The sequence below is a fragment of the Cydia splendana genome, chromosome 12, assembly GCF_910591565.1.
Source record: "Cydia splendana chromosome 12, ilCydSple1.2, whole genome shotgun sequence".
Classification (NCBI taxonomy): domain Eukaryota; kingdom Metazoa; phylum Arthropoda; class Insecta; order Lepidoptera; family Tortricidae; genus Cydia; species Cydia splendana.
Window position 1 is genome coordinate 2,322,276 of NC_085971.1, and position 13,275 is coordinate 2,335,550.

General features: G+C 39.7%; 1 protein-coding gene across 3 annotated transcripts in view; it reads right to left on the bottom strand.

The window, feature by feature from the left end:
• Positions 1-13,275, bottom strand: part of LOC134795286 (fatty acid synthase-like) — a 504,205-nt gene that overhangs the window by 471,903 nt on the left and 19,027 nt on the right. For 2 of the 3 annotated variants that reach the window (XR_010144800.1, XM_063767082.1), the window contains exons 1-2: positions 1,825-1,990; positions 1,575-1,745 (exon numbers count right to left, since the gene is read on the bottom strand). Coding sequence is in view for 2 of the 3 variants with exons in the window: in XM_063767082.1 (XP_063623152.1) it covers positions 1,575-1,734 (160 nt within the window). In the remaining variant the exon portion in view is untranslated. Of the gene's footprint in view, positions 1-1,574; positions 1,746-1,824; positions 1,991-13,275 lie in introns of those variants that run through there. The other variant, XM_063767083.1, reaches the window with a different exon arrangement.

Below are 13,275 nucleotides of genomic sequence, written 5' to 3' on the forward strand. Positions count from 1 at the left end.
ATTTGCGCTCTTATTGACCGTTAATTATGTAATAATAGATTATTTAGCACTAAATTACTCGTATTATGTGTGATTAAACCGTTAAAAGGTGTGACAAAAAAATAAGTCATACAACATTGCATCTCGTTTTGATGGAAGTAACGATGTCATTTGTATGTCGAGGTACATGTACCACAATCGAGTAACTGGTAAATATCAAATGATATTTCGTACATAAGATCCGAAAAACTCATTGGTACGAGCCGGGGTTAGAACCCCCGACCACCGGATTGAAAGTCGCACGCTCTTACCACTAGGCCACCAGCGCTCTAATCACCTGTTATACCATGATTGGCTAAAAAAAGTAACTGTACTAATCGCTTCAGATCTACATGCGAGATAATAAATCTGAATCTAAGACAATCGCTAACGACGAATCGTAAATCGTAAGTATACGATGTCATGATCTAGGGCTCAAGGACCAGCACAGAAGCGCACGCAACATTCTATAATTGATGTAAAAAAATAAGATCGTATACAACTATACATTAACGTTTTCATAATTACATTACATGAGGTTCGAAGAGCTAATGGAAGATTTCCGTTGGATTTTCTAACGTAGTGCTTGTTGCTGTTCTGTTTTGGGTCGATAGGTTGATTAGGTTGCAAGCGCCCATAGGCTGCGATGGCTGCTTAACATCGGGCGCTACCGTCATGGTATAAAAAAACTTTGTGAAACATCATATTTATACATAAATATTTATGAAAGTAAGCAAACCGGCCGCATTACTCACAGCGAAGTAAAGAAAATGAAGCATAGGACTCACTTTATTCAATGAACAGGGCAGAAATCTGAATGAAGGTTTGATAAACCGATTTATATTTCAAGTTTTATGTCTTTCAACTTTAGTTACCTACAATAGTTTCAGTAGTTTTTTAATGTTTCATAAGGGATAAAGGGTAAAAATATAGAGTTATTTAACACTTGAATACATTTTTGACTTGTACTTGTATAGAATGTCACGAGCCCGATAATGATAAATGATAGCCGTCATGTAAGTGTCAGAATGCGTTCGGAAGTTGCATGCATCGTACGGTATTATTGAACCGTAAATCACGTAACAGTGTAACACATGACCCCTACGGCTTATACTTTGATCTACCTGTAGTATTAAGTTGAAGACAGGTTTTTCTGATGCTCTTTTTTATATCACTGAAACATCTTATGAAATCTTACTATCCAAGACAAGAAGAATAGTAAGTATAGTAACCAAAATTTAACAATTGCCTTTGATGCGGGAAACCAAAAATTATCATCTGATCGTCCATCATACCCCTTTCATTCGATGGATGCTCTCTTCGTTAACTTCTTGTAAAACGTTGTAAAAATGTTATGTTAAACTGTTATAAATTTTCTATTTCATGAAAATATTTCGCAAATACGCGAAGAAGACGCAGAAAGATTTGAATGGAAATTGAACTCAGAGCATCAGCTTCTAATGCAAAATTAATAACCATGGTGTCCATGGTCCCATTTGACAGCATGTTGTTATTAACAGCTGACAGTTAAACCAGTTTATTTTCAGTAGACTCACCGGGTGTCCAGCGGCGGTCATCAGCGGTGACCAGGTCCACGCCATCAAAGAGCTGCTGCGCGAACTCCTCGATGTTGTTGGACTCGGGCAGGCGGCCCGACAGCCCAGTCAGCACCACGTCGTCATCGGCACCGGCGTGTCCGTTCGCTACGCTCGGCATCTTTCACGAATCTGCAACAAGCACAACCGATTCACAACTGTTCACAGTGTTCACCACCGCACTGTCTGGCGAAGGATGAGTGTCCCTCACCTCTATCGGATCAATGAAACACCTGAGAGGTCTCCACTAAATCACTTCACGGATTCGGTTGTTGAAGAGCGTCCGAGCACGGCTACCTCTCGAGCGGGAATGAGAGGATAGTTCGGGATGTTGTGCGGCGCGCGAGCACGCGTAGAGTGGAGTCCGGCGCGGGCGCCGCGCGGTTAAAAGGGCGCGATATCGGGGTCGCGACTTGTCAGCTGCGACGCACGTCGAGCCTCTGTCTTATCACAAGGACGAACAAGGTCGAGTGTTTTCCGAGTGGCCCGTCCGCTTCGACCTCCACGGTTCCAGCGGGTGCAGCGGCCGTGCCGACGACGCCGGCGCGGCGCCGCGCGAGCTGCGAGGACACGGGTTACACTACAACACTACCCCGACACGCCGCACAATAGCGCATTGTGTGCCAATTGCCCGCCATCGCCCGTTCGTGCTAGTAAGTAGTTGAGCACAATCGGGACATTATTAGATTACCCGAGCGAAGTAGCGTTCATCCTTTATAATTTTACGCGTACTGTAAGATGGGATGAAACGGAATGGACTATCTTACGAATGCTGCGTACAAAAAATCGTAAGGTAAGTGTATTAAACAATAAATCTGCCAAGAGCATGTCGGGCTATGCTGTAGGGTTCCGAATTGCCCGTTTGTCACAATAGACAAATTTTTTGGGGGGTTTTTTGTAGATATTATGCACAAGTATAATTCGCAGCACTTGTAAGTCTTTTTTACCAAAAAACGGCGTAACTGATGTCCAATTCAACAAAAGTCGGCAAATAAGGCAATTTCATCGTCCCTGACATCACATTACACTAATGTTTCCACGCGTGATCTACCTACATTAGTGATATGCCAGAGCGAGGGTCAGCACATATTGAAAAATATGCCTACTACTTTGCTCCAAAAGTCGAAATTAGTTATTATTATACATATGTTGTTGTGTGTTGATAAAAAGGTGCCAAAAAGGCCCATCGTTATTTTAATTTTTCTTATTTTGAATATGAACTTGCAGTTTTGTCTATGGTACTAGGTAGCGAAAATGGATGCAAAACTTGAATATTCACACTGTAACTTCAAAATTGTATACTGTAAAAGTATAAAAATTTGAAAGTACGCAATGTTTAAGAACCGGGCCGGGCCTCCTTTGGTCCAGGTACCTTATGCCGATTTAAGGTAAACCATCACTAGAACAGTAACACTTAAACGACGTTAGACGTTTTACTTAAAAATAAACAAAAAACACGAAACATAAACACAAATAAAATAAAAACTGTTGGAGCGCAATTACCCGGCGGGAAGCAAAGCAGGCATATTATGGTACGTTTGTCAAAACAATTGCACGTCGTAATAGTTGCGATAACATTCGCCGCCACATGATAATGTGTATCCACCGCGTGAACCTCGAGCACCTATTATTTGCCGTCAGACAATACGTTGAGAACGAAAACTGAATAAAAATAAACACAAATAAAATAAAAACTGTTGGAGCGCAATTACCCGGCGGGAAGCAAAGTAGGCATATCATGGCACGAATTGCACGTCGTAATAGTTGCGATAACATTCGCCGCCACATGATAATGTGTATCCACCGCGTGAACCTCGAGCACCTATCTGTCGTCAGACAATACGTTGAGGGCGACAGGTCAAATACGTCCGTGTTCGAAAATACTGCAAATGAGTACGCAAATTCTTGACTTGCTACTGATTATGTCACCTTCATCTGAATCATTTTTGGAGCATTCCATGAAAATGTCTATTACCGTTTGTCCCGTACAAACGCGAATTTTCTGTAAATTCTGAATAAGAAGAGTTTCTTTTTCTGTGACTAAAGGCCAGAAATATGCACAAAAAAATAACAAAAAGTTGTAATACATGAAATAAAATGCGTACGGGACAGCCCGTGGAATGCAGCTTTGGTCTTTTAATTTTTAGCGCACCGTACAGCTAAAGGGGCCCACAAATTACCAGTTCATCGGACGATACCAGCCTGTCAGTCGTTCGGAGCTGTCAAATTTTGCGTTGAACTGACAGGCCGATATCGTCCGGCGAACTGGTAATCAGTGGGCCCCTTAAGAAACTAGAAAGGAATGTTGTCCAATAGGTAGGGACGATTACAAGGAGGTGTCCGAGCCTCCCGACTGCCCAATGGTCCCCTACCTCCCTTACAAATCAACTTTAAGGGCATGGCTATATTCATTACATTAATTTAATTTCCACATTTCCACGCAATAGTGCGTGTCGTCATATGCAAAATTGAATTGGAATTATGTATATTATATAAATATTAAATATGTTATCAATGCCAAACTAATTACAGCACATACCGTTTACATGGACACAATTATTGCAGAAAGCCAATAACATAATGCTGATTACATGCATTTAAATTTGGACTGATATAGTCTGTCAAACAACTTTGGCAGTAGAAAAATGCGCGAAATTCAAATTTTCTATGCGACGATAACCCTTCGCGCCTACATTTTTTAAATTTGCCGCTTTTTTCTACTGACGGAAATGGCTTGACAGACTATATTTTTTTAAATCCAATTTTGTCTAAGCCATGGGCTGATATTATCTGTAATTCAGTAATAGATGCTTACGGCCTGATTCGAACTTTAAGATACGTCAAAAGTTCTATATTATTTAATTTATTTTAATTATTCTGGTTTGTAATAACTCGTTATGAATTTTTTATAAGTATAGTAGTATTAGTATCGTGCGCACGCGAATCTGCTCGATAAAAAATAGTATAATTTTGGCTCAAATGTGATGCGCTACGTGTTGTTTTTCATTGTAATTATAATTAGTTGGGCTCGTAGAGCCCTTGGAGGGCGGCGTAGCACGTAGCGCCCTGCGCACGCAGCTACGCGCACAGCTACACGGCCCGATTCGAACTTTGGGATACGTCAAATATTACGGCTAGATACGATATAGATTCGATATGTCAGTGTCAAATATGACGTTTCTTCAAACAAAAGTGTTTGACACTAACACATCTAATCCATATCGTTTCTAGATCTATTAATTGACGTATCTTAAAGTTCGAATCGAGCAGTCACGCATCCGTGGGCCTAGCCAAGATGCCAATCGTTTGTGTTACAAGGCAATAATTTCTATCTCTACCACTCTTACATAGTATAGTGTGATAGAGAGACAGATAGCGTTTCGTTGTCGTAGTACAAAGGATCTTGGCTGGCCCTGACCGAATCGTTTACGCCTTTACGGTTTTAATTGATGTATATAATTAATTAAATACCTATAATTAATTAATTTAATATGCGTTATAATTTTAATTAACTTTTCATGATATTACAAGATTATCTAATACACATAAGATATGACACAAAAGTGATTCGTATTTAAAAAAATAAATTGCAGCGAAAAAATAATTTTGAAGTGTATTTTTAAATTAGGTAGCTACTTATTAACTTGGGACTAATTACTATTGGCGAGTTAAGTTATGCCAAATAATGTATTATATTTAAATATTTTATACATTTACAATTTTACAATGCAAAAACGTTTAAATATCTTGTCTTTTTGGATAATGAAATTAATGAACGTATAAATCTTACTATATTAGTTTCTGCTACAATGGATTTTAATTATTATATTTTTTTCCATAGAGCATCAATTCGTCGTCATATCTGTTTCATGATTAGGCATATATCTACACGGTGGACAAAAAATAAGTGCCTTACCGTTGTCAGGGAGGTTTTGGGATTATACTGAGCAACTTTTACTTATGGGACCAACCCCGAAATCGCGAAAAAAAAAATTTGCCTCCCATAGAAAATGGACCAGCCAAAATGTATGAAACAGCCAATTTTTTTTTCGCGATTTCGGGGTTGGTCCCATAGTAAAAGTTGCTCAGTATAATCCATAGATGTAAGTAAAATAAAAGGTCATTGGTATAATCCCAAAACCTCCCTGGCAACGGGAATGCACTTTTTTTGGCCACCTTGTATAGTACCTATATGTACATTTCGTTCACGACTCTTTCCGCACAGACTCTACCTGTGAGGCATCTTTGGCATCTTGTCTACGCTACGCACCCTGAAGTTGTTTTTATTTTGATATTTAGTCAACTCAAACTAATTAAGTTATTATCGCGGTATCGCGGTGACACGAAGAGACGGATTATTTATCGTGTCTGTTCCGCGTGATAGTCAAAGGTTATGAATGTCATAATGTCATCTCTCTCATGTCAACTCTGCGTCTTAACTACCTATATACTTACTTTACTCTTTGGTCTTAACCATGGATGTAAGTAAAAAGAGGTAGATATGGTACCAGGCGCACGATCGTGAGCCATCAAATATAGGTTCCGGGACCTATATTTAGTTAGTCGTATGGGTGACGGCAACATGTCAAGTTGTCAAAATCGTTGGACCAAATTTTAGTTTTGTCAACTATGAACGTCACACGTCTACATAAATAAAAGGTCATTGGTCTTAACCCATTGACGACCAAAGTCGTCATATCACGTCGCATACGCTGCAACGTAACTTGACGTCGTGATTTATCGATGAAACGCATTTATAAGTAAATGGTATGGGTCTTGTTCTTTAGACGTGATAACGTCTTATAAATCGATGAACACCGGTAGCATGCACGAAAAAGTGACGTTGTGGACAGATTTCCATGGTAACGCAGTGGACAGCTCTCCATGGTAACGTTACGTAATGTACCTAATGGTAATGTTTTCTTATGACGTTATCAGTTATCACGCAAAATTATCGTCCGTAAACCGACTTTACAGACAACCATATTTTTTTGTAACTGTATTTAATTTTCAGCTTTGTCCCTAATTGTTTTTTTTAAGAGCGCACGTGGGTGGGGCATGGCACGATTAGCATGGCCGTGCCGTATGCATCTTTTTATTGGTAGGTTTGCGTCATAACCAGAGATCGGACAAATTTGCGTCATTACTCGCAATAATGTGGACATGACTCCAAAATTGATTAAATAATTAATCATTTAATTAATTTCTTACCTGAGGCTTAATTTTGATTCCTAATCAATAAATAACACAAAGATTTCTTATAATGTAAATTTATTAAAGAAAATAATCAGTACGTTTCCAAATTTTCTGTAGGTACTCATTTTTTTATATCAAAAATATATTTAAGTCCTATTTATTGACTATAGGGAACAAAATTAAATCTCAGGAAAAAAAATTAAAATAATTAAATGATTAATTATTCAATCAAATTTGGAGTCATGTCCACATTATTGCGAGCAATGACGCCAATCTGTCCGATCTCTGGTCATAACGTAACGTAAAACGTCCCTGTGGGTTTGGCTTAACAAAGCTGTCTGAATTCAACTCTACAGTATGTATCGGTAATTGGTAGCCTGCCAATGAAGTCTGTTTCTTTTTAATTATGAAGTACTGACTAATTGCTTATAGGAAATACTATGGATTATGGAACGCTCATTTGTTACTTGCGTATGAGAGTATTAAATAAGTTTTTTTAATATGCATTACTAACGCTATAATTGGGCATTTGCATTTAAAAGTGTACCATTTACTTTTTTCAAAAATCCGTCAACTTTTGGGTTATTTCTACTGAAAATCAATCGATAAGCCGATGTAAAAAAAAAATGTGTCCAAAAAAATGTCAGTTTTGTGACGCGTTTTCACATAGGTACATCTTGTATGGACCGTCACAAAACTGACACCCAAAATTTGTATGAAAGACTGGGGACACATTTTTTCTATGTCTCATTACTCTCATCCACGTAAGTTGATCGTTTTTCGAAATAAAATTAAATGGTACATTTTTTTACTGAAAACCCCCAATTATGGATTTACTATATGTTTGAATTAAATGCTTTTTATTCTTTCTTTTTTATTGTACCTACCATTCCATTTGTGGATCATCGTCATCCTAAAACATAATTCTGTAGCTCTAGTAAAAAGGGGTACAAGTCTCGCGCAGCGAAGGTCTAAAAGGGCATAAGTTCCATATAACACTTGCACCGTTTTTCGCCTGAGCTACACGCGACTTGTACCCCTTTTCATTAGAGCCACGGAATTTTGCGTCAACATTGTAATATGTATAGTTATTCTGCCTGCGTCATTGTGGGAACCGGTAATTCTGGTAAGGCGAATGATTAGCATTTGGATAAGTTTCCGCGAGTTTGCTAATCTCTCATACGTCATAATTTGTGCCATTTTTAACCAAAACGGTACTTATTGTCGGTTGGCGATAAGGCGCTATTTTCATATAGCTTCAATTGGAAATCAACCTTATCGACAACCGACAATGTGAAAAAGTCACATTTCATTCCGACTCTATATGGTTCTTCAAGATGATTTCAAGATGTCTTGAGATTTTTGAGAGTGAGAATATAATGACCTAGACCAGTGGTTTCCAAAGTTGACTGGACCGCGACCCATTCGGGGCCCACCTCTTTGCACTATTAGGGAATGCAATAACCGGCCAAACTTCATAACCGGTTTCGGTTACGGTTATGCCCGAAAAATAACCGAATATCGGTTATAATCGGTTACGGGTATTTTTGACAAAAAATGATAAATTTACAATGAAGTAAGTAATTAAAAAAATACGAAAATAAAGGTACAGTATTAGGGAATGTGAGTATAACAGGCCTATTCGGATTTCGAGATAATCACAAGATCTTGAGACGATTTAGAGATCAACTAGATCTACATTAAATATCGACTAGATGTGACTTGCCCAGGCAAACAATTTCCAGACAACCCAAATTCACAAAGGAGTTGGGATAATGTTTACTGTGATTTAACTTACAATACTCTCCTAAACAACTGTACAGGTCCAGACCGCGCGAGGCTTTTGGCGGTCGGAGCCCGGGAAGCCGGTTACTGGCTACATGCCCATCCTTCGCCCAATACTGGTACTTTCTTGGATCCGGCCTCCCTTAGACTGGCGACTGGTTTGCGACTCGGGGTTTCGGTGTGTACGCCACACATATGTGGTATTATCTATGAAAAGGGACCTTATTGTCGATGGCGCTTACGACACTAACATCGATGAGCACTAAACGTAGTAGTTTAAAATTGGTGATTCTGGCCCATTTTAGTTATTTTGATTTCCAATTTAGCAATTAAGTTTCTTTGATTACCACCACCATATTTACAGACTTTTACAAGGATTTCATGCATTATTTTCTAGTATATATAACTTCAGTCCTTGAACTACGTTATTGCTTGTCAGAAACACGACGGCTCATTATTTTCTCGATAGAATCTTAAGTTGAAAACATGCCTAACACTGTCTTTATTTCCTTATGTTAGAAGTACTAGGACGAAAATGTATATGAAACTTACTTCAGTCGATAGCTTTTAAGTAAATCTTCATTATTGCTTGTCCTTTTATCGATACGTTAATTTTTTCATTCATCATTTGATGAATTCAACATTTTGCCTACTAAATTACACCCTACGCGGCAATACCTTGCGCCTATTCCTCACGCCAGTACGCCCGTGACCACTGTCAGCGTCGGACCTGTGCTAGTTTAGCGGACGTTTCATCAAATGGGTAATCACAGTATAAATATGCAAATATGTTATACACACAATGTTTTTCAACATACTTACGAAGAAAAGCAAAATAATTCTTAAATACGGTGACATTTCAGACATTCGTCCGTCATATTGTCATTTTATAACAAGTTGGGCAGCAAAGGCACACACCCATCTAACCAATCCGGAATTCAGTCACGATTGATAAATTGTGTAAACATATTTTAAAAGGCTATAAAATTAATCAAATTGAATAATTTAGACTGGTCACATTTTTGTAAAAATCGATTTCTTCTGGCAAAACATATTACTTTTTGGCAACCGGGTTTTTTAACCTAATTAGACCCCGCTGAATCCGAATTTGCCGGTTGCTTGATCGAATTCTTGACTGGAAGTGAGATATGTGATATTATAGGTCCCTTTTTTTAGTTTTTCGTAAATAACTCGTAAACGGTGGCCAATATAAAAAGAATGAACTAATAATCTACACAAAATTTTCAATAAAAAAGATTCAGTACATTTTTAGCAGGGATTAATATTTAAAAAGATAATAAAGAGGGAAAGTTAATTATAATAAATTCTAAGGTTCCTTGTTTTTATTTTTTCGTGAATAATTTGAAAAGTATGACTCATAGCAAAAACAAATCTTACACATAAATCATCATCATCATCATCATCTCAGCCATAAGACGTCCACTGCTGAACATAGGCCTCCCCCTTGGACCTTCATACGTGCCGGTTGGAAGCGACCCGCATCCAGCGTCTTCCGGCGACCTTAAGAAGATCGTCTGTCCATCTTGTGGGTGGACGTCCTACGCTGCGCTTGCTAGTCCGTGGTCTCTACTCGAGCACATTTCGACCCCATCGGCCATCTTCTCTGCGTGCAATGTGGCCTGCCCATTGCCACTTCAGCTTGCTAATCCGGTGGGCTATGTCGGTGACTTTAGTTCGTCTACGGATCTCCTCATTTCTGATTCGATCACGTAGAGAAACTCCGAACATAGCCCTCTCCATAGCTCGTTGAGCGACTTTGAGTTTTGAGATGAGGCCGATAGTGAAAGACCACGTTTCGGAGCCGTAAGTCATCACTGGTAACACACATTGAGTAAAGACTTTCGTCTTGAGGCACTGAGGTATGTCGGACGAAAAGACATTACGTAGTTTCCCGCACGCTGCCCAACCGAGTTCGATTCGGCGGTTGACCTCTTTCTCGAAGTTGGACGTACCTAATTGTACTACTTGTCCTAGGTAGATGTACGAGTCAACAACTTCGAGTACCGAGTTCCCAACAGAGACTGGGATGGGCACAACATTGGCATTTGACATAAGTTTCGTCTTGTCCATGTTCATTTTCAAGCCCACCCGTTGTGAAACTCGGTTGAGGTCATCGAGCATCATGCTTAGTTCCTCCATCGACTTTGCCATGACTACGATATCGTCGGCAAACCGAAGGTGAGTGATGTATTCGCCGTTGATGTTGATGCCAAGTCCTTCCCATTCCAGGAGCTTGAAGGCGTCTTCCATTACGGCAGTAAACAGTTTCGGAGAGATAACGTCTCCCTGCCTTACGCCTCTTTGCAATGGAATCGCCCTCGTGCTCTGCTCCTGTACTCGGACCGACATGGTGGCGTTATTATACAAACACTTCAACACTTCGATGTACCGATAGTCAATATGGCATCGCTGAAGAGACTCAAGCACCGCCCATGTTTCCACCGAATCGAAGGCTTTCTCATAGTCCACAAACGCTAAGCATAATGGCAAGTTATACTCTTCGGTCTTCTGTATAACTTGCCGCAGCGTATGGATGTGGTCTATGGTACTATAGCCTTTTCGGAAACCGGCTTGTTCGGGAGGCTGGAAGTCATCAAGTCTGTGTTCGAGACGGTTCGTGATGACCCTTGAAAACAGCTTATAGACATGGCTCAGAAGCGTGATGGGTCTGTAGTTCTTCAATAGGTTGTTATCACCTTTTTTGAAGAACAGCACCACCTCGCCTCTATTCCATGTTTCAGGCGTTATGCCCTCGGACAAGGCGGAATTAAAGAGCTTCTGGAGGACTTTAAGTACCGGTGTTCCACCCGCTCTCAGAAGCTCTGAAGTGATTTCGTCTTTGCCCGGCGCCTTGTTGTTCTTAAGCTGCTTCAGGGCCATCCTAATCTCGTACAGACTGATGTCCGGGATATCTTCGGTATAATGTCGGGACAGCTTGGCTCTTGGATCTCCTACCAAGCTGTCAACGGGCTTTGCGATCGAAGTGTATAACTATCCATAGAACCTCTCGATCTCACCTAAAACCTCCGCTTTGCTCGACGCTATGCTGCCATCTTCCCGTTTCAGCTTTGTCAGCTGGCTTTGCCCAATAGACCCTTGCTTTGCTTGCGTTGCTTTGTCCTTTGCGAACACTTTGGAGCCTTGGTTTCGCTCAATAGTCTCTTTAATACGGTTAGTATTAAAGAGACGCAGATCATGTCGCAAGGACTTAGATATACGTCTATTGAGCTGCCTATATGACTCCGCGTCATCGGGAGACTGCAACTGTAGCGAGCGTCGTTCAGCCATGAGGTTTAAGGTTTGCTCGGTCAATTTCTGAGGTCTATCTTTACGGCGGGGTCTAAAAAACTTAGACCCTACTGTGTGGACAGTTTCCACTAGCCCGTCAAGCAAAGCGGTTAGAGAGCTCGAGTTGAAAGCTTTCGGGGTTTTGAACATGGGCTCGAGTAGGTCGGAGCGTAGACTTCATCAGGCTGGACCTTTCAAGTTTAATATTGATATTCAGTGTGCCTCTTACGATTCGGTGATCACTACCGGTCTTTACCCTGTTGATCACACATAAATAATAAACATAAAATTTCCTACAAGAAACATGTAGAACACTTTTCGCTAGGATCAATATTTAAAAACCCGACTGCAAAAAAGCTATCTTTAGAAAAAAATAAAAAAAACTGAAAAGAAAAAAACAAGTTCAGTAGTCGAGAACATTGAATCAGTTTCATGATTAACATTTCGTATGTCAATTTGGACCTTGGAGTTTAAAAATAATGTCCAAATCGCTTGTGACGGATCCGGAACGAGGCATACGAATCGTTATGACACAGATAAAACTATACATTCTTATACGAAACAGCAACTTCAACAGTCGGGACCCATTATTGTCGTCAACATTAGTGCCGCAGCCTAGACTTTTAATGGGTCCCGACTGTTGAAGTTGCTGTTTCGTATAAGAATGTATAGTTTGTTTTATCTGTGTCATAACGATTCGTATGCCTCGTTCCGGATCCGTCACAAGCGATTTGGACATTATTTTTAAACTCCAAGGTCCAAATTGACATACGAAATGTTAATCATGAAACTGATTCAATGTTCTCGACTACTGAACTTGTTTTTTTCTTTTCAGTTTTTTTTATTTTTTTCTAAAGATAGCTTTTTTGCAGTCGGGTTTTTTTTATTTTCTAAATTATCTTTTTTTATTTAACACTTTTTAGTTAGTATTAAAAGACGGCAAAATTCGCAATCTTGTCATTTCATTGAGGGAGTTAATATCGTGAGGTAGCTTGCGGTGGTCTCAACTACTGATAATTAATCCATTTTGAGACCTAACGCGGCTCAAAGCTACATATGCTTGACCTTTTGCAAAAATGCGAGAACTTAAATCAACCACAGCTCGGTCTAAAGTCGTTCCTTGTAGCTTATGTACAGTAACACCCCAGCACAATATCAATGGCAACATTTTTCTCTCTATTTTGCCCTGTCCACGAAGTGCATCGAATTCGGTCGTCGATGGTTCGATTCTTACGCCTACTCCAGGGACATTGTTTTTATTAATAGCTTTGTCGTCGGACGATACAGTAAGGTAGGTATACGCGCGCGAGCGAGCGCGATAATTTTTCGATATAAAAAACGCATTTTGATACACAGTTGTAAATTTTTACTT